This window comes from Geospiza fortis, unplaced genomic scaffold (genome assembly GCF_000277835.1).
Source record: "Geospiza fortis unplaced genomic scaffold, GeoFor_1.0 scaffold601, whole genome shotgun sequence".
In the NCBI taxonomy this organism is placed as follows: Eukaryota; Metazoa; Chordata; class Aves; order Passeriformes; family Thraupidae; genus Geospiza; species Geospiza fortis.
The window spans coordinates 409,195-433,233 of record NW_005054566.1 but is presented as its reverse complement, the minus strand read 5'-3'; the positions used below and the strand labels follow the sequence as shown (position 1 = coordinate 433,233).

Sequence of the window (24,039 nt, the reverse complement as noted above, 5' to 3'; positions counted from 1 at the left end):
CTCCGCACCTGCCGTGCCCGCGTCTGGGACCCGTTCAGGAGGAACGTTAAGGGGCTGGAGTCTGTCCAGAGAAGGAAACGGGTCTGGAGCCTCAAGAGCGTCTGAGGAAGGGGTTCAGCCTGGAGAAAAGGAGGCTCAGGGGGGCCATTGTGGCTCTGCACAACTCCCGACAGGAGGGGACAGCCGGGGGGTCGGGCTGTGCTCCAGGGAACAGGACAGGACCTCCAGCTGTGCCAGGGGAAGTTCAGGTCGGACATCAGGGGGAATTTCTTCATGAAAAGGGTGGTCAGGCTTTGGAATGGGCTGCCCAGGGAGGTGGTGGAGTCCGCACCCATCGTGGTAAGGGAAGAACTGGACCTGGCACTCAGTGCTCTGGTCTTGTTGGCAAGATGGGGATTGGTCACAGGTTGGATTCAATAAGGTCATTTCCAAACTAATTGATATTCTGATTCTGTGAGTCTGTCCCAGCTCTGCCTACAGGCAGGTCATGCATCCCACCTGCACTCGGTGGCACACTGAGCTTGTCACCTAACCCCAGGGTTAGGGACACGGCCGAGGACCGGGCAGTGCTGGGGCAGCTGAAAGCAGCCGAGGCACTGCCCCGGTGCTGCCGCGTGCTCCCACCTGGGCCTCTGTCAGGGTGGAGCCCTGCCCTGTCCCTGTCCAGCCTGCTCTGGTGGCAGGTGACAAGGCTGATGTGCAGTTTGAGTCCAAACCATGGTCAGAGCACCGCTGGATAACTGCATTCTCTGCATTTTGCTCTTGATAGCAGGAGGAAGAGGTCTGTGGGAAAATGTGTGTTAGCACTGAATATAAACTTGCATGAGAACAGGATAATTTTGTCTTAGAGTGAATTAATGTATTAAATAGGCTTCTTGTGCTTCACCAGCCACTGTATGGGTAAAACCATAAGATGCTCTGTCTAGAAATGTACAGTGGGGTTTTTTTTTTTTTGGTGGGATATAAGAATTGGCTGTCACAGGTAGATACAAACAAAATAATACGTGGTGAGGATTCCCCTAACAGTGTAGCATTATAAAGCTGCTAGGGCTATAGTGTACTATGCATTTGCATGATATTTGGCATTCTTTAATAGACAAGCTATTTATCTTTTTCAGTTCTACTTATTAAGTCTTTGGTTTTGTTTCTCTTAACAGTGACCATGTTCTTAAGCACTTTGACTCCAAAATTCTACTTTGCCCTGACAGTAACTTCATCTTTTATATCTGGACTGATATTTGTAAGTAGTCCACTTCTTTTTTTTTTTTAACAACTTTCGCACCTCTCAGATGACTTTATGAGGGGTAAAGGGAGTGAATATCAGACTCTAGAGGGTGCCTTTGTGCTGGGAAGGAACTTCTCTGATGTATTGTTGCAGCTCTTTTGTTGTGTTGTATGTTGGGACTGTATGAGTCTGAGAAGATAACAAGTGTGGAATACTAGAATGATTTACCTGCCCTGCACAGCTCCAGCTGCTCCCTGGGACCTGTCACTGCTCACCAGAGAGAGCAGACCAGGCACAGGACCCAGGCTGGTCCAGGGCTGACAGTTTGCTGTAGTCCTTGAGGACTTGTGATATGCAGGTATTTTAATAGCTTCAAAAAGAGATGGTAATATTTTTGGCCCAGAATTTCTGCTAAGTGACTGTCATTGCTGTTAACTTAGCCTTATCTCTTTGTTAGCCTCTCTCTTTCTGGTTAGCAGAACATCTCAGTTTAATGGGCCATTTTATCCTTTATTCTTGTAGATTATTTTTGTGAAATGAAAAAAATACACCTGTGTTGAATACTACAAATTTGGTGCTGCAGGTAGGGCTGCAGCTTGAAATATCCTCACCAGAAAAGAAGGTATAATGGTTTTTTGCCTCTGTTCACAGTTTCCCTATACAGCTACTTCTGAAAGGGTTTCGGAGTTACCCTAATGACTTTGGGAGGGAGGAACATAACATTTGACTAAAATTATGCTGGTTTTTTTCCAATCTCTTTCATGTTCTGTGGGTGATCCTGCATGACAGGGCAGGCCAAACTAGATTATTGGTGTTACTCTGTGTGGAGATAAGTTCCATCCCTGATCATTGGCAAGGGGATGGACTCGCTGTGAACGCTCTTCGTCCCTCATCTTTGCTGGGAGGGTGTCACTTAAGGAGCTTTCTGGTGCTTTTTTCTCCTGTGACAGGTGTTTGAGTGGTGGCACTTCCGAAAATATGGCACATCTTTCATTGAGCAGGTTTCTGTGAGCCATTTGAGGCCCCTCATCGGGGGTGCAGAGAGCAGCCCCCCAGCTCCAGCAGCCTTCTTGGCCGGGGAGAATGAGACCAGCAGGCAGAACATGCCAGGTGATTCCTGATGTGTCCCAGGAGCTTTCCTTAAGTTTTGAGGTGTCTTTTAATGGCTTTAAAATGCTTGTACAAAATGGACAAATCCTACATCTTGCGAAGTGTTTTGTTAGTAGTGCTAAAAATAAACTAAATAATAATGGTTTTTCACTCTAAACTATTCATTGTTGAAGATATGATTTAGAAAATGTTATACATTTAGCTAAAACTGTTTCAGTAACATTAGTTATTTACTGTTCTAAAGATAAATGTTGCATGAGTGTACATGCGTTGCTTAATCTTCTCACTCTGTGCTTTTGTACCCCAGCAATGCTGGGGAGCAAAAATATTTATGGAATAGCAGAAGTTTATGAAGATGATGATTGCTTAATAATAAAATTAAAGCAGGTTTTGAAAACACAACTGATTTGCATTACTGCATTATAATGTCAAGGTAATATTTCCTGTGCTTTTAATTTAAAAAATACTTTTATTTTGTTATTCCTCAGAGTGCAAAGTGTGGCGAAATCCTCTCAATCTTTTCAGAGGGGCAGAGTATAGCAGGTATTAATTTTCTTACTTTCCACTACATATTTTTAAATTTAATCGGGGGCATGCACATGACTTCTTCACAGAGCTTGCACTGGTAATGTCAGGAGACAGCTGGAGACCTGCAAGATTATAGGGGTGATTGATACCAATCCTGTGCTTTAAAGGCACCCAGCCAAGCTTCAGCAGTTTCAATGTTAAGAACAAAAATATTACTGTAACATCAGGGCTTTTTGAGAGTAAAATAGGAAAAAAAACTTTATTCAGAGGTTGTGACAGTGATTCTCAATCTAAATTCTCTTTTATTAGACTATATTGTGAGTCTCCTAGTGTTACTTCATGGGAAAAGCTGCTTTCTAGGAAGCCAGTTCCCAAGTTGTTTAGAACTTTACAGGTTATTGAACAGTAGTACTTGAAACTTTGTGTTAGTAGTTTTAGTCTTTTATTACAGATTTTCTGCACTAGGCACATTAGATATCACCTTGATATTAGCATTGCTAATTGCTAGGAGTGCTTCTTACTGAAATCTGTTGTTTTAGATACATGTGGGTGACTGGGAAGGAGCCTCTTACTTACTATGACATGAATTTGTCTGCTCAAGATCATCAGACCTTTTTCACGTGTGACACGGATGCCCTCCGGCCTTCAGACACAGGTACTGATGTGTGTGTAACGTGTGGAAGTGTTGGACCGGGTCAAGGGTGTGGTTTTAGTGAATTTGAAAGTAGTGCAAGTTATTGTCAAATATTTCATGAAACTACAGCCTTTCTCAACTACCAAAGAAGTTTAATAGATGTAGAGGATCATAGAGTGGTTAGTGTTGGGAGGGGCCTTAAAGCCCATCCAGTTCCACCCCCTGCCATGGGCAAGGACACCTTCCACTAGACCAGGCTGCTCCAAGCCCCTTGAAATTTAGTGTTTAGTGAAATTTAGTGGAAAGATGTTGTTTTACGTTGTGCATTCTCTACAACTTTAGTGCTGTCACAGTCGTGATATTTTTAAAGATCTCACACATTTCAAATGATTAACACAATATTGCAAACCTGGATTATATTCTCAACAGCCAAAATGTGGTCTCATTTAAACCTTAGTAATGAATAGTGCAGTCTCCAGATTTTTTTTCCTTGTGTTCCACATGTTTAGTGCGGAAAATGTTCTTTACCTGGTTATTGTCAGAGTGGGTGTGAATTATTGTCAATTTGTCACATTCCAGAGGTGTTCCTTGTCAGCTGGCTGTGACATGTTTGATATGAAAGATGTGTTTTTATTTCAGAAAAGGGAGTGAATTGTCTCGCTTGCTGAGCCAAGACTAATATTTTGTTTCCGAAAGAAAACTCAAATATTTTTCCACGTTATTCTTGCTGGACAGCAGGAGGTTTTGTTCCAAAAGAAACATGTATAGATTCTTCAGTTTTCTTATCGTCCTTGAGATAGGCCAGATATAGAACTCCATGAATGTAAGGTTTTCGAGTTCTTTCAGGACTGGCTTTTAGTGTGAAAGTTAATAATCCTGTATAGAAAATGGTACCTCTGAATGTGTTGCTTTCCTAGAAGTTGGTTTTCAGTTTGTGTTTTCCAGTTCTACCAAATGGAAGCATGGTAGGATGGGTTTAGAGTCATTGCATTGAAATAATTTTGAATTCAAGTTGTAGTTCAAAGGACACTTCTGAATAGATTTCACCCTTTTTACTTGTTCCCAAACCAAATTAGCTGATAAATGTATATCTTGAATTGGCTTTGCCTTGTGATACCACTCAAGTGTGCTTTGTAAATTTAAAAATAAATTATTAACCCTTCATGATCTGACAGTTGTCAAAAAATAATCATGGAACAGAATCCCAGAATATTTAGGGCTGGAAGGGACCTTAAAGCTCATCCAGCTCCACCCCCTGCCATGGCAGGGGCACCTTCCACTATCCCAGGTGCTCCAAGCCCCAATGTCCAGCCTAGCCTTGGACACTTCCAGGGATACAGGGGCAGCCACAGCTGCTTAATATTTAAGTATAAAACTCTACCTGTGCAAGACACCACTTACTCCATCACTGTTTCCTTTGAAGTTCTGTTTGAAAGCTTAAATTAAAGTTCCTTGCAGGTCTGTGCAAGAACCTGTGTTTAACAATTGCTCCTGCCAAGCTTTCAACAAGTCTTGGGAAACGTTTCCAAAAATCTGTAGCAATTTGGAAATTTTACATCTGCTTGGTTATGTAAGCTGTGTCTGTGCTCCATGTAGGAGTTCTGAAATGGTCAGTGAGGAATCTTCCTGGTGGTGTTGCTTTCTTAAACTAAATTTGAGCTGTAACGAGCTGTTGCAAGAATTTGATGCTTGTGGTAGGAACAGGCTGAAACTCAAACACATGTTTTTTCTTCCTTATAACAATCATACAGCAAACAGGAATTTTCAGACTGGAAGGGAATGTGAATTAGAGCTGGCTCCAAGCAGCCAGTGTTGCCTCTGCTGGCTGCCAGGTCTTTCACAGGTGTCCATGTCCCTCACAGCCTTTCCATGTGTTTTCTACAGTTATGCAGAAAGCGTGGCGAGAGAGGAACCCGCAGGCCCGGATTAAAGCAGCGTATCAAGCTCTGGAGTTGAACAATGAGTAAGTTTGTACATTCAGTTGCTGTATTTCTGGTGTGAAGGATTAAGTGGAAGGATACTGAGCACACTATCAGTTTCTTAATCTAATAATTCACTTACAGCAAAGTTCTGAATGCTTAAGGGGGACTCTTCAGACTGGGAATTGCACATGGGGCTGTAAATTGCCCTGAAATATTGAACTCTTCTACTAAAAACATCTTTTGTGCAGCTTTTTTCCTTAAATCACTGTTTTAGTGGCAATAACCAGTGAGAAATCATATTCACGTATGGAGTAGTCTTGATTGGATATAAGATCATGTATTTCAGGGATGGTATCTTGGTAGAACTGTATTTGGAATTCACAGATGCCACTCCTGTAAGGGAATTAAAAATACTCTGTAGCATAAACCAAAGAATTTCACCCACAACTGTCATCTGCTTTGCTATGTTGTCTTGTTATTTCTTTTATTTCAGTTGTGCTACTGCATATGTCCTCCTGGCTGAGGAAGAAGCAACAACTATTGTGGATGCTGAGAAGTATTTCAAGCAGGCTCTGAAAGCAGGAGAAATGATTTACAGAAAATCTCAGAACTGCCATTCCCAGAGCCCCCAGCATGAAGCACAGCTGAGTAAGGACTTTGAATCACATGAACTCCTGGGTTTGTGTGAGCAGAAGTGTAAAAATAAAGTTATAATTAGGAGAGGTAAGGATTGAAACTGATAGACTAATACTTTTTGTCCTTGTACTCAGGAAGAGACACCAATGTATTGGTCTATGTGAAAAGGAGACTAGCTATGTGTGCCAGGAAACTTGGAAGAATACGAGAAGCAGTAAAAATGATGAGAGATGTAAGTAAAAGTAAAAAATCCCTGAGTTAACAATTGTTTTCAATCACATTGTTCTAATTGATGGGTTGAAGTTCATTTCTAGGCATCATAATTAATCTCATTGAATTATTTCCCCCTGAGTTTGCACATGATTGAATGGGGCTATGTGTAACCTGATCTTGTAGGAGATGTCCCTGCCCTTCTGCTATGGCAGGGGGCTGGAATGAGATGGGCTTTGATTGCTTCCCACCCAAACCATTCTGTGATTTTATGAAATGATGCAGTTCTTTTCATGCTGCTTTCATGCCAGTCTCTAACTCTCTGAGACAAAAGGACATTAAAAAGCCCTAGATTATTGTACTGATTTCTATTAAGTATTTCAGTGATTCAGCTGCAATTCTACATGTAATTTATTTCTCTTTACTGATTTGCAGTTGATGAAAGAGTTTCCACTTCTCAGTATGCTGAATATCCATGAAAACCTCCTAGAGGCCCTTCTGGAGTTACAGGCTTATGCAGATGTCCAGGCAGTTTTAGCCAAGTATGATGGTAAGTGATGCCTGTTGGAAAATGTGTGTGTTTTTGAGTAAGAGAATAAGTGAGGTAGGCAGGGGATGTCTGTCCACAGGCAGGAGTGACCATGATCTCAGCAAGGTGAACAGACTCCCTTCATCAGTAACAAATAGGTGCTTGCAGAGTGCAGGTCATGTTCTCCTTTTGACTGCTGAGGTCAAATTTAGGCAAACTAAATTGCATATGAATTACTTTTTGTGTTTCTAAGTTACTGCTAATCTGTAAAGAAATCCTTGCTTCAATTCAAGGATTATTTTAATTAATCTCTTCTACATCCCTGGATATGCCTAAATTCATCAGCCTTTTTCAGCTGGCACATAGCCCTATAAGTAATTGATGTAAATAAGCTGGAAAAGGTAGTTTTCCCTTTTGTCATCTTCCAGGCTTGGCCTTGTGCTTCTGTAATACTGAGGTTGCTTGTCAGAGATTAGCAGTGTGCAAACATGCTGCTGCCAGAGATCAGTGGTGTGCATCGAATGCTGTAGCTTGTGTTCACTTTCTGTCTTGATTAGTAGGTTTTGCATATTGTGTAAGTCTAAATAAATGTTAATAAAGTATATACTTATTTTTGATTGCCGTCAGTTTTGCCACCTGGATAGTGCCCACTTCATGAGTGTACAAAAGGCTGCTGTCAAAGTAGGGCCTTAAATCACCTTTGGAATGGAGGGACATAGCAGTATTTTATGACAGTTATTGTCAGAAGTTGTTGAGTTCTCTCAATGTCAATTCTTTATCACCTCAGGGAATCAAAAGTATGATATTTTTTCCCAAATCCTGTGCCACTTGTACATGGCCAGCCTAGCACCCTGCTCCCATTCCTTGATCCTCTTCTGGGTGGATTGTTTTTGATTTATGAAAACCATTTGCACTTTGCCCAGTGCTTCCTTCTGTTAACACCAGGAATTGTGACACTTTATTAAGAAAGCATTGCTGATTTTTTTCTGAGTATCTGGAAAAATGAGTACAAGCTTCAAACTCCCTGCAGCACCCCTGTGTTTGGCTTGACACAGCAGCCAGGCTTGTAGTAAGTGATGGACAGGCCCAGGATGGGATTTACGAAAAAAGCAAGAACCATCTGATTATACACAATGTGGTACTTGGGAATTAGACCCCAGACTTTGTCTGCTTTTAAAGTAAACTTGCAGTGTGGAGTGCTAACCTTCTAATCTGTAATTGTCAGCTCAAACTTGGCTTCAGATATGCTACAAAGCTACAACTAACAGAATTTTCCCCCATGGAACCGCAGAAGAACGGAAATCGCGTTTTTGTTGAAATTCATCTACCTGTCTGTAACGTAATTTTTTGGAGTCAGCTTCTGGTCAGTCTCTCAGTATTGTACAGAACTGTGTTAATGTACAGTTGCAAAATTAAGTAAAGATCAGAGCTTACTTTAAATCTTTGTGGGTTAATGCAGGAAGTACATTCTGTTCTTGAGTGTATTTAGATGCACATTTCTCTTTGGATTCAGTTTCAGTGTGTTGGTACATTTAGAAACAAAAGGTGACTATCACCTGAATACAGCTTTGAGTTTTCAATCTGAGACTGACTGGTGACTGTCAGAAAAAAGAAATTCAAAGTTTCTAATCACAGCTAAAATGTTCCAGATGTCAAATTCATTGTCTCCCATACCCAAGGAAAAGTCTTTAACTCAAAGGATGTGGGTTTAAAATGTTTGTATTGCCTTAGAATCTTACAGCTTAATTATTTTATTTTATCACAGATATCAGTCTTCCCAAATCAGCAGCAATATGTTACACAGCAGCTCTGCTAAAAGCCAGAGCTGTTTCAGAAAGGTAAGCGAGGACATGTGTGAAAATAACGGTTGGTTCCTATATCTTGGGTTCTGATGTAAAATATGAAGGAAAAAGGTCTAAATCCTTTATGTTTTAAAATTACTTCTAATCTGTAAAGAAATCTTTGCTTCCATTAAAGGATTATTTAAATTTTTTAGTCTTTTTTACATCCCTGGTTATGCCTAATTATGTAGCAGTTACATTTCTGAGAGCAAGTTGAGTGTATTTATATATACATATATTCGTGTGTGTAATAAAATACAATTGAAAACTACTTTTAAGCATCCATAAAGTTAGTACAGGGGAGGATGTTTTTCACAAGCCCAGGTATTGGCCAAGTGCTTTTGTGTAAATTCTGTTTTCAGTGTTTTGCTTGGGATTTGTGTTTTGGATATTTGTGGTAGTTGATGCTGGCGTGTCACCGTGGTCTGAGCCCAGCTCCACCTCCCAGCAGGTGATGCTGTAACAGGGAGCTGAAAGTCAGGATCAACATGAATTTTCATGTGTCATATGTCATGGGTAGCAGTCAAGATACCTGACTTGACATGAACATTTTTCTCCTAGAGGGGTTTGTTTATCTTTCTTGATAAATCAGCCAATTTTTAATGAACTCTAAGCTTGCAGTGCAAATAAACACCTGGTTAGCATTTATTATTTATTACTTTTGTTCAAGGTTGGTTTTTCCCTTCAGGTTCTCCCCAGAAACTGCCTCCAGGAGAGGACTTAGTACAGCAGAAATTAATGCTGTGGAAGCAATTCACAGAGCTGTGGAATTTAACCCTCATGTTCCAAAGGTAAAAGTATTTTATTTCCTACTGAACCACTTGTAATGTGTTCTGAAAAATACCATATTATAATGTAATTTTGTTACTGGAGCCTTTCTAGCCCCATATTTTCTTGAATTTGGTTATAACTACTGCTATAGAGTTGTTAAAAACATTAGTATTTATATAATAAATATTTTATGGCCAGATTTTTTTTTAAAATAATGGTTGATGTTCAAACAGGGTTTTTTGCACAAAAATTTAAACTTCAAATTTCCTAACTCATTGGAAATTCCAATAATGTATTACTGAAGGCCCTTCACTCTCAATAAGGGTGGACATTAATAAATATAAATGTAGATATTTAAAGTCATAAAATAATCCCAGAATGGTTTGTGTTGGAAGGGACCTTAAAGATATCTCATTCCAGGACCCTGCTTCCAAGTCCCTAAAGCCAAATTAAGTTCTCCAAACAATAATCACTCTACTATTCCAAACCCCTTTATTCTGCTGGGCTTCCAACCATGGCTCCATGGTTATTGAAAGATCTGCAGTCACTTAGTTTCTTCATCCACGTGTAAACAAGATTAGGAGTCTGTATCACCACAGGCTGTAATTTAATGTCTGGCATCAAAACACAGATTGCACAGAACATTGGGTGAAAATAGAGTCTTGCATTGCTTTTTACTGTACTAGGGATGCTTTCAGTGTGAACCTTGAAGCAGGAGGCTGGCTCAGTGCAGGGTCTAATCCTCTGCAAATGATGATGGAGCCCCAGTGGCTGCTGCTGGGGAGGCTGGAATGATCCGGCCGCTCCGTTCTGTCTGCCTGTCCAATCCAATAGAATGTGCACTGAGGAAGCTAATTGCTGGGAGAAATTGCTGCTTCTTTGCATGACTGATCAAGAGCGTAGCAAGTTCATTTCAGACAGTCTCAGACAGATTTTTCTTTAGCCTCTGCCTTTAGGGGCAGAAGATTATAATGCATTATCATTATCTAAAAGTTCTTTTGTTTTGGGTATCCTCCAGTTGCTTCTGGAGTCTCATATACCTTTTTAAAGAAGTTAGAGATAATTTCAAACAGGCTGTTGTTAAAATATGGTCTGTAGCTCTGCAGACACATGCAGAAACTGATTCCAGGTTTCAGTAACTTGATTTTCTCTTCTAATTGTACATCTATCCATTCTTCATGGGTTTTTTACAACAACATTGCCTTGAGGCACCAATTGGTTAGATGACAAAGCAGAATTTTACTGGTGCAGGCTGTTTAGAACTCTGAAATGTTTATGGTCAGAGCAAACAAGTGAATAAGGGCAGAGAAATGAAGCAACTTGCCCAGTGGGTCACAGAGGGAGAAGAAAATCTGATCTTTGAATTTCTACTCTGTTCTATCCCACAGACTAAAAATGAGTGTGTAAAGCAGGAAATCCCTCTGTTCACATGTTGGATGAAAGTGATTGTCTTTGTTCATAACATTTTGCATAAGGAGAATAAATTGTTTCTCTTTGTCCTGCTTTTATAAGGTTGAGGTTTGTTTGGAAAGTTAGAACCAGCTAGAAAAGTGGTCCTCTTAAGCTATTTCAAATTAGAAATCTTTAACTGCATTGTGGTACTTTATGAAACAGTCTTTTGCAGTCATCTTCTGAATAACTTAGAGATTTTTATTGTGTATAAAGACTTCAAAACCTTCAGTTCAGTACTGAGACACCTTCAGTACTGACACCTTCCCTGTTTTATGCATAAACATAGATGTGAAAACCTGCCAGACTGGAATTTTTCTGTTTATGTGGTAACATGGGCTCAGGGAGAGCATTGGTGTGTTGTGGCAATACTTGCAGTGGAGCTTCACCACCAGTGCTGGGTTTATATTCCCAGTTAGCATAATGGAAAAGTGGGCACTGTGGAGAGCATGAGGACTGGGTCAGGGGTCAGATATTTGAGACCATTTTCCCACAGCAGTGCTGTGTGAGTGATCCTTTACTGTGTTAAAAAAAAAAAAATTGAAGAGGATTAGAGAGGATTAGCAAGAATATTACCCTCCAGAGTGCAGGCCCAAGGCACTGAGAGAAGAACCTAGCCAGGCAGCAAATGTGCTTTATTTGGCTGGGGCACAACCCCTCCTACATTCCTTGAAGAGTCTGAATGGGAAAAGTTAAGTCCTCAAACTGGATTAGTAAATAATCTCATAGTTTGTGGCATCTGCTGAAATAAATCGGTGAGTTAGCTGCATTCTTACACTTTGGGGGACACTACAAGGAATTGCCAGCTACATTGATCAAAGATGTGGATTAAGTTTGGCTGTTATTGAATGAGACACTATATGGTAGGAGAGGACAGCTCACAGGTAAATACTAGAGCTGAAATTGTCATTTCATTCTTGTAAAAATAGTCATCTGTTTTTAAAAGCTAAGTTCAAATGAATACCTGACTTTCTTAATGTACCATGAGAAAACGTGGTATGTTAAAAAAATTGCATGTTCTGTGTTGCAAAGAAATAGGAAATGATTAATCCTTGTGTTCTTTGACCCCTCTGAGCATCATATTTTCTGCTGATGGAGGAAGAGGGCTGAAATTGAAAAAATCTGAAATTAAAGATACTTTGTGGTAGCCCAGTAAGACCACATGAAAGATTTTCCTGGGTTTGGTTTATTATTCTTTTAGTTAGCACGCTGACACTCTCAGGTTTGCTGCTCATACTTCAGAGCTCACAAGTCCTCAACCACCTACATTGAAACTTTTAGTGATGAAGTAATGAGCAAAAATACTGCTGGTTTGGGGTTTTTTATCAGCCTAAATTTGTCCCTCATTGGTGTTGCACCTGCAGCATTATACTTAATATCTGTTCCACAAGAATGTATTTTTATTTGTCTTACTGAAGCTGTATGTTTTTTCTTGATTTTTTTTTTTGTGTGTGTGAAAGCCTAATTTAAGAGTCATATACACAGGCAGTGTGTTTTGCTGCTTTTCATTTCTCACTTAGTGCAGCCTGGCTGCTGTGTGACAGAAGCTGGCCCTGGCCCCTTCTGCACTCAGTTATGCCTAAAATGATCAATTGTGGTTCACAATCAAAGGTTTTGGAACGTTCCATGTAACCAGGTGTACTTTCCATTTTTCCTTTCAGTATTTACTAGAGATGAAGAGCCTAGTGCTGCCTCCAGAGCACATTCTGAAGCGAGGGGACAGTGAGGCAGTAGCATATGCTTTTTTTCACCTCCAGCACTGGAAGAGGATAGAAGGGGCTCTCAATCTGCTGCACTGCACATGGGAAGGCAGTAAGTATCTCCTTTTATTCTTTTCTGTACAGTAGACTAGTCTCTCTGCCTTTACCCCTCTCAGACATGATTGGTTCTCTTTGTGAGAAGCTGGTTGCCTGATCAGATTCAGATCTAATGTCACTCACCCTTTTTGCAGCATTTAGGATGATCCCATACCCATTAGAGAAAGGACATCTTTTCTATCCCTACCCGAGCTGCACAGAAACAGCAGACAGAGAACTGTTGCCAAGTAAGTGGTTTCTAAGCAGTAATGATAATAAAACACAGGCTAAGGACGTGTTCAGTTTGTGGTATTTTGTATTTACCTTACTGTGATTTTTTTAGTTTGAGCTTCCTGTGAAGGGGATTCAGCTATTTGTTGATGTCCCTTCCAGCAGATCTTGAAGCGCTTGACTTGTGTGTGTGGTAAATGTCAGCTTGATGCAGTAATAACCTAAGTCCTTCAGAGATTAAATCTGTGTGTGGTACATTGAGACTGAGTCTGGCCAGCCTTGAGAATAACAAAGTTGACCATTTGTTAAAAATTGCTTTTGAAAGAATTCATGGATTTGATTGCTGTTGTAGCAAGCAATCAGTCCGTGGTTCCAGTTCTGCATTGGGTATCCAGTAAAACCTGTCTGTGATCTTACAAAGAATCTTTGGGTAATCTGTAGCTTCATAGAACATGGATTGCTTTCTGTCATTAATTCAGTGGTGTGTATTGACCTGCTGGCTGCCTCCTGGAACTTTTCCTACATGTATTTCTATGGATTTATACTAATATTTGATACTGAAAAGTAAGTCTTATCCAACTGCTCTTTGCTTCAAGGTTACTTTATGCAATGATGAGCCTACATGTTTTTTCTACAAATAGACTATATCATTACTGCCTGTACTCATGATATTTAGGAAAATAGCATTAATTTAGATTAGAATTGAGCTGTTAATTATACATCTTAATTGAATTCCTTTGGGAGTTGAACTTCTATATCTTGAAGAAACAATTCTCCTGGGACTGGAAAGGGCTACTGCAAAAGCACCAGCAGCCCTACAGAGACCACAGCTGTGGAAAGGAAAACTGCACAGACGTGTTTCTATTTAAAAGCCTGAAGTTATATTTAAAATGTGTAATTTAAATTTGCCCCCAGACTGCTTTAAATTACTCATTTCTCACTTATGCAGGATATTGCACAAGGAATTCCTTGGTTAGCAACTAACCCTAAATTGTAGACTTCCCAGCATAATTAAACACCAACACATGCAGATATTTCAACAGGATCACTCACGCATTCCTGTTTTGTTTTAAATATAGAACTACCTATAAATAAAATCATCTTAACACTTTTATTGCAGTACTTCTTTGAGAAATCTTGACACTTAATTTTTAAAAAAATTATCTATTTAAAATAATGTTGACCAAATCAATGATTCAAAAAACCTGGATTGGTCTGATGAGTAACACTTCTCAAATGTCTGTGAACATATAGAATTAGCTTTAGTTGTCTTTACCTATCTTGAATTTGGTTTTAATTTCCCAGTGTAGGAAAAGCTACTGCAAAAAGAATTAATTCCTATTTTTTAAACACTTTCCTAAATTATATTGCTCCATGTTTTAGAAATGAAATGACTTTCTATATGGTATGAATCTCTGGGTACCATTAACATCTCTGATGGATGTTAGACATGGATCTCCAAATAGTCTATGTAATTGTGCTCCAAAATCATATCATTAAAACCACAACAAACCCTGAGCACTTTGCCATTAATGAATTGCAAGAGCAGAAGACACTTTTGCTGGGTTTACTCTTCTAATGGTGCTTTAATGTGTTAGCATTCAGAAGCAGTAACTGGGAGAGTAAAGTGTCTTTTTCCTCCACAGACTTCAGTTTAAGAAAGAATACAATTGTATTTTCTCATTTTACAAAAGAAAAAAGGCTCATTTACAATTTTAGGTTTTTGTTGGATTTTAAAAACAGCTTGTCAAGAAGGGCAGTCCTTTTATGATTACTTATGTCTATAGAAACTATTTTTTCTTCATTTAAAAATCTTCTCAAATCATTAGATAGAAATCAGAGCTGGAGGTATCCAGAGCCAGTAATTGCAAATTCAGCCAGCAAGTCCTCAGCGAGTGACCAGTAGTAGTGTTGTGAGTGCTGAAAGCTCCACATGCCACCCTTAGCCTGGCTAATCACCTGCTTTGGATTTTGTTACCAGAGATTGGAAATTGCAAGGAGCTGCTATGTACAGAATTTATAACCCCGTCCTGGCACTGTTTTCTTTGAGGTCTGCTCTGTCAGCTGCTCTGAACAGATTTACTGTAGTCTACAACCAGAAGTCTTCAAGAAGTACTAGGAAATACATGTGTATGCAGCATGCTGGTTGTTTTGTATTTGCTCAGCTTCTTATGGGGTGTGGAGATGTGTTGTTCTTTTCAGGTAACAGGATTAGAGCTCTAGAGAGTTGAAAACACCTGAACTGTTTAGTTGGTTTGGGTAATTTTGACAGCTTGTGAACTTTACTGGTGTTCCCTCTGTCCTGTTAGAAAAGTAGGTACCAGAAACTAAGCCTGATTAAATACTTCAAAAATAAAGCCTGTGCATGTGAAAAAGAAGCCTGGGAAGAGAATATTAGTAATGAAAACAAATATGTGAAGACTCTTCATAATGAAAACAAGCATGTGATGTAGGGGAAAAGTTTTTAAGAAGTACTGGAACCTAAGATGTACAGCAGGAGTCTTTCCTTCTTAAAGTTCAGAAATGAGTTACAAGGCCATAAATAATTCAGAAAGCAGTTCTTGATTATCAAATTTCAACATTCTTCATTTCTTCCTTTCAGCATTTCACGAAGTTTCCGTCTACCCCCAGAAGGAACTTCCCTTTTTCATCCATTTCACAGCAGGCCTGTGTTCCTTTTCAGCCATGCTGGCCCTCCTTACCCACCAGTTCCCTGAGCTGATGGTCATTTTTGCAAAAGCTGTAAGTACTGTGTATCATGGGGCTTGCTAAGGTATCTTGTGGGTTTTGGGGAATTTTGAGGTCCAGGGTGAAGTAGCCTCTAGTCAATCTCATGCTTGTGGAGCATAAATTTTTTTATCTGCTTTTATAAGAATCTTGGTCGTGACAAACACATGTTGAAATTTGGGCAAAATGTTTACTTTGACAAGAGACTAACTATTACTGTTATATACCATGGCTTTGATTTGCTCTGTCATGGTTAGAGAGCAGCATTTCAGTACCAGAGAAATTTTTCCACAGAGCACTGTGGTGAGTATGGATTTTATCCTTGTGGAAGTGCACAACTACAGTAGGAGAGCCTCAAAAATAAATTTGTTGGCTGGAGATTATGAGCAAAATGAGTAAAAGGCAGACTCAACTGCAGGAAGCAGGTCTCTGTGAGCATTGAAAACCCACGGCAGGATGTAAATGGAATGAATGAGAACAGGTAAAGTAACTGGTGACTTCAGAACTGAGTTTAGCTGTCACTTAACCTTTCAGGAGCTCAGCCAGTGGCTATATATCTCTTTTTAGGGTTTCTTTTCCTTACTTATTTGTTAGCATCTGCTGTCTGTAACCTTGTCATCTTTCCCTGGATTCTGGAAGCTGAGAAACAAAGTGCATAGGCAGCTTCCAGCTCCAGCTTCTCAAACTACTCCAAGCAGTAAGGTCGGCCTTTACTGAACTGTGGATCTCATGCAGTAGAGCAGAGTAGCAAATAAAGAGCTCTGAACTCTTAAGTGAATCATTTATTCTGGCTTTGCTAGTCAAAATAAAGGGTAAAAGACATTTGCATCCTGGCTGGTTTAATGCAACAGGTAATGGAGACCCAGGAGGAAAGCCTTTCTTTTTTGAGAATACTTTGTTCCTAGGAGTGTTGGCTTTACTGGTGAGCCCAGTCTAGTGTCCAAGTCATGCAGGTCGGAGAGTGGGGCCTCATTTCCACACAGTGGTGTTGCTCTTTATGCTGGAAAACATAGTTGGACATGCCAGTGACAAATTTCAGTGCTGCTCATATTTGGCTGGGTTCATAGTAACTAGGGGCTAACTATTTGTTTGATTAATTCTGGAAGGGCTGCATTAGCAAAATTGTATGATTTCCAAAGAGATACAAGGTCAAATGTTATGCTAACAAAGAATTGCTTGGTGAAGTTCTCTCTGCTGGGTTTCTTGAACTTGTAAGAAACAATGATACTCAACATCAAAGTAACATTTCTGTTTTTATTGCTCACAAACAGGGGTGTTACAACTAGATGACTTTAAAGGTCCCTTCCAACCCAAACCATTCTGCGATTCTGTGTTTCAGTTAATAGATTGCTTCAATAGTTTTACCACAGATAGTGCTTTGATGGCTGCTAACACTTTATACATACTCTCTTGTCTTCTGGAGGTCTGTAGTAGTAGCATCTACTTGAATTTTCATACCAAAAATGGAAGATTATCTTGTATTTAATGATACCAGCCTTTCCACTTAGCATACTCTAATAAAGCAATTATTATTTGTTATATTGAGCATTATATCTTCAAGTAATTCCAGTACTTCAGGCTTTTAGAATTATTTTTTCCTATGTATTTCATTACTTCAAATATTTTTAATCTTACTGTTCTTTAACTTACTAAATATAATAATTTGAGATAATGAAGTTCTAGCTGGTATATCTGGAGTGCTTTGGCTGTAGATAAAAGCAATGCAAAATGTGTTTCCAACTCTTGAATTTCCAGAAACCTAGAACACAGTTTTAGGAATGGCAATTGGAAAGTATTGTGTATATGGAATTTTTCACTGTAAATCTCCAAGCAGTGATTCCTTAGATTACATTTCATTACCTCTTAATCAAACTCTTTTTCCAGCAGTTGAATCCACAGCAAGCTGAATGCCTCAGACGGGGTTTAAGAAGTTGAATACCTTTCTATGGACTTGAAAAGTCTGAGTTTACATATTTTCATTTGTTAGTGCTTGAGTTTGTTTCCTCCATAATAAATCACAGGGTAAACCTTGGCAAATTGCTAACAATATTCCAAGTGGCCAAAAATCACAAGGAAGCATTTAGTAGTTCCAGTGTATTACAGTGTGATCCAGCAGCGGCCGGAGCGCTGGCAGCAGAAGCTGTGGCTGCCCCGGCTGTGAGCCGGCGCCACGGGGATTTCTGCTGTCCTGCACTCCCGGGGGCTCTGCAGGTGCTGGGGACTGCTGCTGGCACAACCTTGAGCATTTGCTGATGCAGTGAGAGCCCATGAAGGTGCCCAGAGCACCTGTGGCTGCCGAGTCCCTGGAGTGTCCAAGGCCAGGTTGGATGGGGCTTGGAGCAACCTCAGACGGTGGAAGGTGCCCCTGCCCTTGACAAGGTGCTGAAATTAGGTGATCTTTAAGGTCCCTTTCAACCCAAACTATTCTATGATTCCATGGTAACTGTGTGAGTTGGTGCTGGTGAGGACAGTGGGACAGGCCATGGCAGAAGATCCACAGGGGCTGCAGTACCAGCAGGTACTCCCTGGGCCTCACTGTTTGTTTCACTCAGATTTCTGATCTCTTGGAGAATCACTGTTCTTGATCATCAGACAGCTCTGTTTCTGAAGTAGCTGCAGTAAGTGACAGAAGGGAGGAAGGTATGCAAATGACAATAACCTGAACTGTCTGAACAAGCTGAAATATGCTGCTAGATAAAACAACTTCTGTCAAAATTGCAGACAAAAGGTTCTGATTGTTTTTTCATTCAGTATGAATTTTTATTTTTTAATCATTACATAGATGGAAGACTGAGTGGACGTATATCATCTTGCAAAAGTGAGGTTGCACAGTTCCTTCTGTAATACAAAGACACCAAGAAGAACACCAGTGATACAGAGTGATAGCAGGCACTGTAAAAGGTCTCAAAAGTTCCTGAAAACAATGAACATACCTTCACAGAGTCACAGAATGGTTTGGTGGGAAGGGACCTTAAAGCCCATCCAGTTCCACCTCTTGCCCAGGGGCAGGGACACCTTCCACTATCCCAGGGTGCTCCAAGCCCATCCAGCCTGGCCTTGGGCACTTCCAGGCATGGGGCAGCCACAGCTTCTCTGGACAATTCCAAGCAGATCAATCCCATTTTTTACATCAGAACTTTATATTACTGGAATAGACCAGTGTAAATTGTTATTAAAGTACTGAAAAAATAGTGCAGCAATGTTCCTGCTGTATCCTACTGAAAACAACTTTATTTTTCAGGGAATTGGACAAAATCCTAAGACAGTCCCTGTTCCAAAGTGGTTTTATATGGGTTGCTTGATACTTTCACAACAAAGAAAGAAGTCATGGGATTTAAATTAAAAATTGGCTAATTTTTATGATTGCAAGATTAGGAGAAAACATTCTTCATTCTGGCTGTTCCCTAGCTCCCTGTTGGAGGATTCCTTGCTATTTTGTCTGTGGCAGCCATCTGGGGACAGAAAATAGAGCAAAGCAGAGCCGTGTCTGGCAAGTCCTGCTTTATGTGACACTCTGCTTTACTTTAAGAACAAATCCCCCTACAACTTTCCCCAAAGCTCATTAAGTGAGACTGGAGAATTAACTTTTTAGCCAGCTGCTGAACTTTTCATATTTATAAACACTTGAGTCTTTTGCTTATCTAAGAGAAAATGTGTATAGTTTGGAGATGTGCACTTCCCTGCCAATGTGTAATGAGTGGTTCTACACTTGGTAGGGAAAAAAAAGCCTGAAGTTTCCTGTCAGAGCTGAGTGTCGATGCCAAGGGCAAAGGTTCTTTGCCTTGCTAATCTACATCTTAACTCATGCACTTAATGTGAAGGTGCCACACGCTAACAGGCAGGGAAGAAGCCCACTGCAAGGAAAAGCACCTACACTGCTGTGAATGTTATGTTTTAAAAGCCTTTTTAATGTAATATTTGAGGTTATGATAGAAGCCAGGAGGGCCAAAGTAAAACTTTCAAAGTAAATGAGCCCTGTTGTTGCTAACTCATGAAATGAGGGTTTGCACAAGGATAACCTGAGTGCCAGCAGAATATCTGGGGGATGGGTTGAGAAGGTGCAGGGGAGTTTGCACGATTTGTTTTAGCCTAATCTTACTTCTGGAGCTGTTTAGATGGCATCTAGAATATGGATCCCGTCTGGAAGCACAGGCTGGTCTTGGTGGATGGGCTGTTCCATTTGGATCAGTGACCTGCAAATAATCTATGCCTGAATATTGAAAAAATTGGGTGATCTTTAAGGTCCCTTCCAACCTAAACAGTTCTGTGATTCTCTGAAAATCCACTGTCCTCTGCTCCCTGGTCTGTTGAGCCCTGAAGGCACAGTGCTGAGCAGCTGGCAGTGGTAGTGTGGAGGAATGCCATCCTAACCCTCGTGTTTCTGCCCAGGTGCTGCGGGTGCTGTGGCCAGTGAGTGCTCCCAGTGTTCTGGCCTCCAGCTGAAGGGCCTGCGCCAGGGGTGAGTGCACGAGCCTGGAGCTGGGCCTTCCAGAGGCTTCTTCTTCTTCTGTGTGCCTTCATTAATGTCTAACGTTTACAACAAGCCTGTTTCATGGCATCAGCAGTGAAGAGGTTGGAATTCTGTTGCCCTGAGGGCAAGACACAGGGTGGTTTTTGCTCATACCTTGAGTCTGTAGAAGGAAGTTGGTTTGGAAACTGAGCTAATTTATGGTTGTGTTCTGTTTCTTCCAGTGCTTTGGGACTCTTCTTTCACCTTTCATCTTCACTATGGGACCTGCTGCTGTCCAGCCCCTGGCATCAGCTGACTGGTGTGACTGACGTGTATTTTCCATGATAGTTTGATTTTATTCTTATGAGCCTCACTTGGTGGTTGGCTGACCCCCAGTTGTGGGAGCCAAGGAAGAAATGTGGGCTCTTCAAACTGATATCCTTGACTGGCTTCCATGCTGATGGTGCTTAACATGTGAATTTCTCCTTTGGCCTTAATCTGTAATCATCTAAGAAAATAGTTCTTGTTGAGCAATAGTTTATTGCTCTTTAAATCACCTGGACAACTGGAAGCTCATACTTCCTCTGTTAAGAAAGGAGAATACACAAACTGAGCAGGTGTTTGGAGTACTGATGCTTCCTTCTCAGCTGCAGATGCACCAGATACTTGGCTTAGATTTAATTTCATAAGCCTTTTCAAAATATTTGTTAGCAGCAAAGTATGGTTCTGCTTTCTTTATTAAAAAGTTGCTACTTAATACATTGAATTTGTTGACTTCTTAAGTGTCTGTTAAATATAGATTACAATGTGCAAACAAAGATTTGTTTCTTCTTTATCTTATGAGCTTGCATTACGCAAGGAGATGGTAAACTCCTCTATTTCACATTACTTATTTAGATTTAACTGTGCATCTTTTATTCTTCAAGACAAGGCATTTTGAAAGACAGGATGGCTTCTGAAACTGCCCAGTGTTGTGGTATCTGCAGGGGAGTCTGTTGGGAGACCTAAACCTTCAGGTGTTAGTCCAAAGTAGGTTCAGTGTTGTTATGAGGACTTGAAGAGAATGGAGATGTGGAAAACTCTTTAAAGGATTTGTTTCACATGCAGACCAGCCCTGAGGGTTTGTTTACTGCAGAGGTGAAAAGATGTCTGTGGCAGCCACGTGGTTTGAGGTAATTGGTGTGACTTCCATTTCCACTCTCCCATTAGAGCAAAAGAACAATTAATTATTTTTCTTTTTGCTTATTTTTAAATCTTTCTTTATCTTGTAAACCAAGTTCTGTGAAGCAGAAAGTAACCTCTGCATCTCGTGTGAAGGTAGTTTATTTATAACTCTGAAGGAAAACGTACTTGCTTAGGTAGAAATGCCATTGTTTGCTCTCCACTGTATATTTCTGTTGACTGGACTTAAATCCAGGTTAACTGTTCGAATTCATCAAGGAATCAAACGGGAAGCCCTACAGAAAGATACTACCAGTGTTTTTAGAGTTACCTAACTACTAGAATATAATTTTCTCAACTTTTTTTCCAGTTGGTCACTGGGGCTGTTTCTCACCTTGGAATCACTGTGATGATTAATAGGCCTGTTGTGTTCATGTGATTTCACTTCATGGTCTGCAGGGGCCCATAAGGTAACCAGCCTAATGCTTTTTAAAGTTGAACCTTTTCCAGCAGTTGTGTGGGGTTATAAATGAAGCTCTGCCTCCCATGTATCATCCCAAGAGCTGCTTTCTCTCACTGTCCTCCCTTGACATAACAGTAACAGAAAGGGGATGGGCTTGTTCTGAAAGGAGAGCTGGCAGCAGGCTGTGTAATGAAAATCTTCCTGTCTCTAGAAGTGCCAGCAATCCTAGGAAGGAGTGCTGTCTGTGCAGGATTGTCCATGTTTTTGGGAAGTGTTCCTTTGCCACTTAGGAGCAGACACCTGACCCATACCTTAATAATACCATATCAATTGTGTGTGTGTGTGTACACATATACATCTGTATGTATATATACATTCAAAATTACAGTTATTACTTAGGACAAGATGAATAGTGATGTAACTTTGAAACAAGGACTGTGGTGACTTTACAGCCATTGGGATGGCAATAGCTTTTCCACAAGGCTTTATGTGGCGGAGGTGAGGCAGTTCAGACTAATAAGTATTTCAGGGTAACAAGGTCTGTTCATTGCAGCCCTAGTTCATGTGGGCTATAAATCACATCAGAATTCTGGGGAGTAATCTCTGATAGGTATTTACCATGCTGGGAGCCCTTCATTTTTGAAATTTGGAATAGATGCCTGTTAGTAGCTTTTGTGCATGTGTGTCTGTGGCAGAGGACTTTTCATGCTGTCAGACACCTTGGTCACTGAGGTTATGGGGACAAATTCAAATGGAGATGGCCCTGGAGTGGTTCTCCATCCAGATTTGTCACAGGCCAGTTCCCTTCCTGCATCTCTCCAGCTCTGGCTAGGCAAGTTTATTCCCTGCTCCTCATCCTGGAATTGTTGTGAGGGTGCCAAACCTCATAGATCCATGACTCTGAGCAAGGCAGGGTGTAAAGGTCATAGTTGAGACCATTAATAACAAGGTGCAAACGGCTGGTTTATATGTAATGTGAAGCTTTTTACTTATTTCATTTTTGCACTTTGGGGGCTCTGTTTGCTTATGGAGCGCTTGGTGTCTGGTACCTATTTAGCCTGAGAGCAGGCAATTGGGTTCCTTCAGGCCTTCAGAGGAATGCAGAAAATTGTTCTCTGGTGTTGTAATTCTGCTGGGATAACTGGAGCTTATTTGTCTCACTGCTTATTAAATGCATACTTGTCTAGAGGTCCTCTTTTTTTTTTTTTCTTCTTTTTTTTTTTTCCTGAGAAACGTTGGGTGAATCCCAAGGACCACAAGTGAGAGGAAGATTCCAGGAGGAGGGGGAGAGGGAAGTGCCTGCACCTCTCCACATGCTGCATCATCCACTCCAGTGCCAGCAGAATGAAGAGGTTAAATATGAGAGCAGACTCCCTTAGGGAAAGGAGATGTATGTATGGGGCTCGGCCAGACATAAATTACTATTGCCCTTCCCCCTGCTCAGAGGGGAGACAGTGAGGGGAGCAGCACCTCCCAAGCACTGATGTTTGGGGCGTGTGTTTGGGAGCCAGTGAGGCTGTGCTGAGGTGTCAGAATGGGCCCAGCTGTACAGGCCAGGAGCACGTGTGAGCTGTGCTGTGCCCCTGGCACAGGGCACCGTGGGGTTCATGGAATCATGGAATACCCAGAGCTGAAGGCACCTGCAAAGATCAAGTCCAGCTGCTGGCTCTGCTCAGGACACCCCTATGATCCCACCCTGTGCCTGAAGAGCATTGTCCAAAGGCTCCTGGAGCTCTGGCAGCCAAGGGGCCATGACCAGTCCCTGGCAAGCCTGTTCAGTGCCTGACCACCCTCTGGGGAAAGAACCTTTTCCTGATAGCCAGTCTGAACTTCTTCTCCAGCATTCCTACTCTACCAGCTTCTGAGCAGTGCCCAGCTTGCCCAGTTCTGCTGTTAAGAGAGACAGACTCCTCTTGTCTGCATTTAATTAGGATGGCTGCAGAGGTGAGTGATGTATGAGCTGTTGTCACCTGCTTTTGGGAAAAATATCTACAGATCAGTCAGGATGACAGTAGCAATCACAGCGGGCTTCTGTGTTCAGTGTCCTGTGCTCTGAATTCACCCATCTTACAGTAAAGGTGCATAAAGAGTAAAGGCAGCTTTGTTTCCAGCTCTGTCTCCTGGTTGCCTCCTCCCTGTCTGGAGCCTCCTTGGCAGGGTGTGCTCTGAACGCCCCAGCCCTTACTGGAGGGACAAGGCCGTGATCAGGGATGCTGCTCATGTGCTTGGAATTTTCCTCATTTCCAGCCTCGACTGCTCTTTTGTGCTCTTTGGTGGGATCTTCAGTGAGTCTGGTCATTGGGGAGAGCGAGATAACACACCCTTGCTGACAGCATCACTCAGGGTGCATCCACCA

General features: G+C 41.1%; 1 protein-coding gene across 3 annotated transcripts; it reads left to right on the top strand.

Moving 5' to 3' along the window:
- Positions 1-1,129: 1,129 nt before the first annotated feature.
- Positions 1,130-22,868, top strand: ST7L (suppression of tumorigenicity 7 like). 3 transcript variants are annotated; one of them, XR_004082622.1, is made up of 16 exons: positions 1,130-1,240; positions 2,176-2,335; positions 2,824-2,878; positions 3,403-3,518; positions 5,382-5,460; positions 5,913-6,067; positions 6,190-6,287; positions 6,701-6,815; positions 8,560-8,632; positions 9,324-9,426; positions 12,517-12,667; positions 12,807-12,899; positions 15,485-15,624; positions 19,999-20,068; positions 20,302-20,378; positions 21,591-22,868. XR_004082622.1 is itself a non-coding variant. In XM_031064173.1 (15 exons), the coding sequence occupies exons 1-14, from the start codon at positions 1,163-1,165 to the stop codon at positions 20,050-20,052; spliced, it is 1,470 nt and encodes a 489-aa protein (XP_030920033.1). In that variant the 5' UTR covers positions 1,130-1,162; the 3' UTR covers positions 20,053-20,068; positions 20,302-20,877. The 3 variants fall into 3 exon arrangements, 2 of the variants coding, with proteins under 2 accessions (XP_030920033.1, XP_030920034.1); XM_031064173.1 differs by lacking the exon at positions 21,591-22,868 and having other exon boundaries at positions 20,302-20,877; XM_031064174.1 differs by lacking the exon at positions 21,591-22,868 and having other exon boundaries at positions 1,164-1,240; positions 2,227-2,335; positions 20,302-20,877.
- Positions 22,869-24,039: the final 1,171 nt, after the last annotated feature.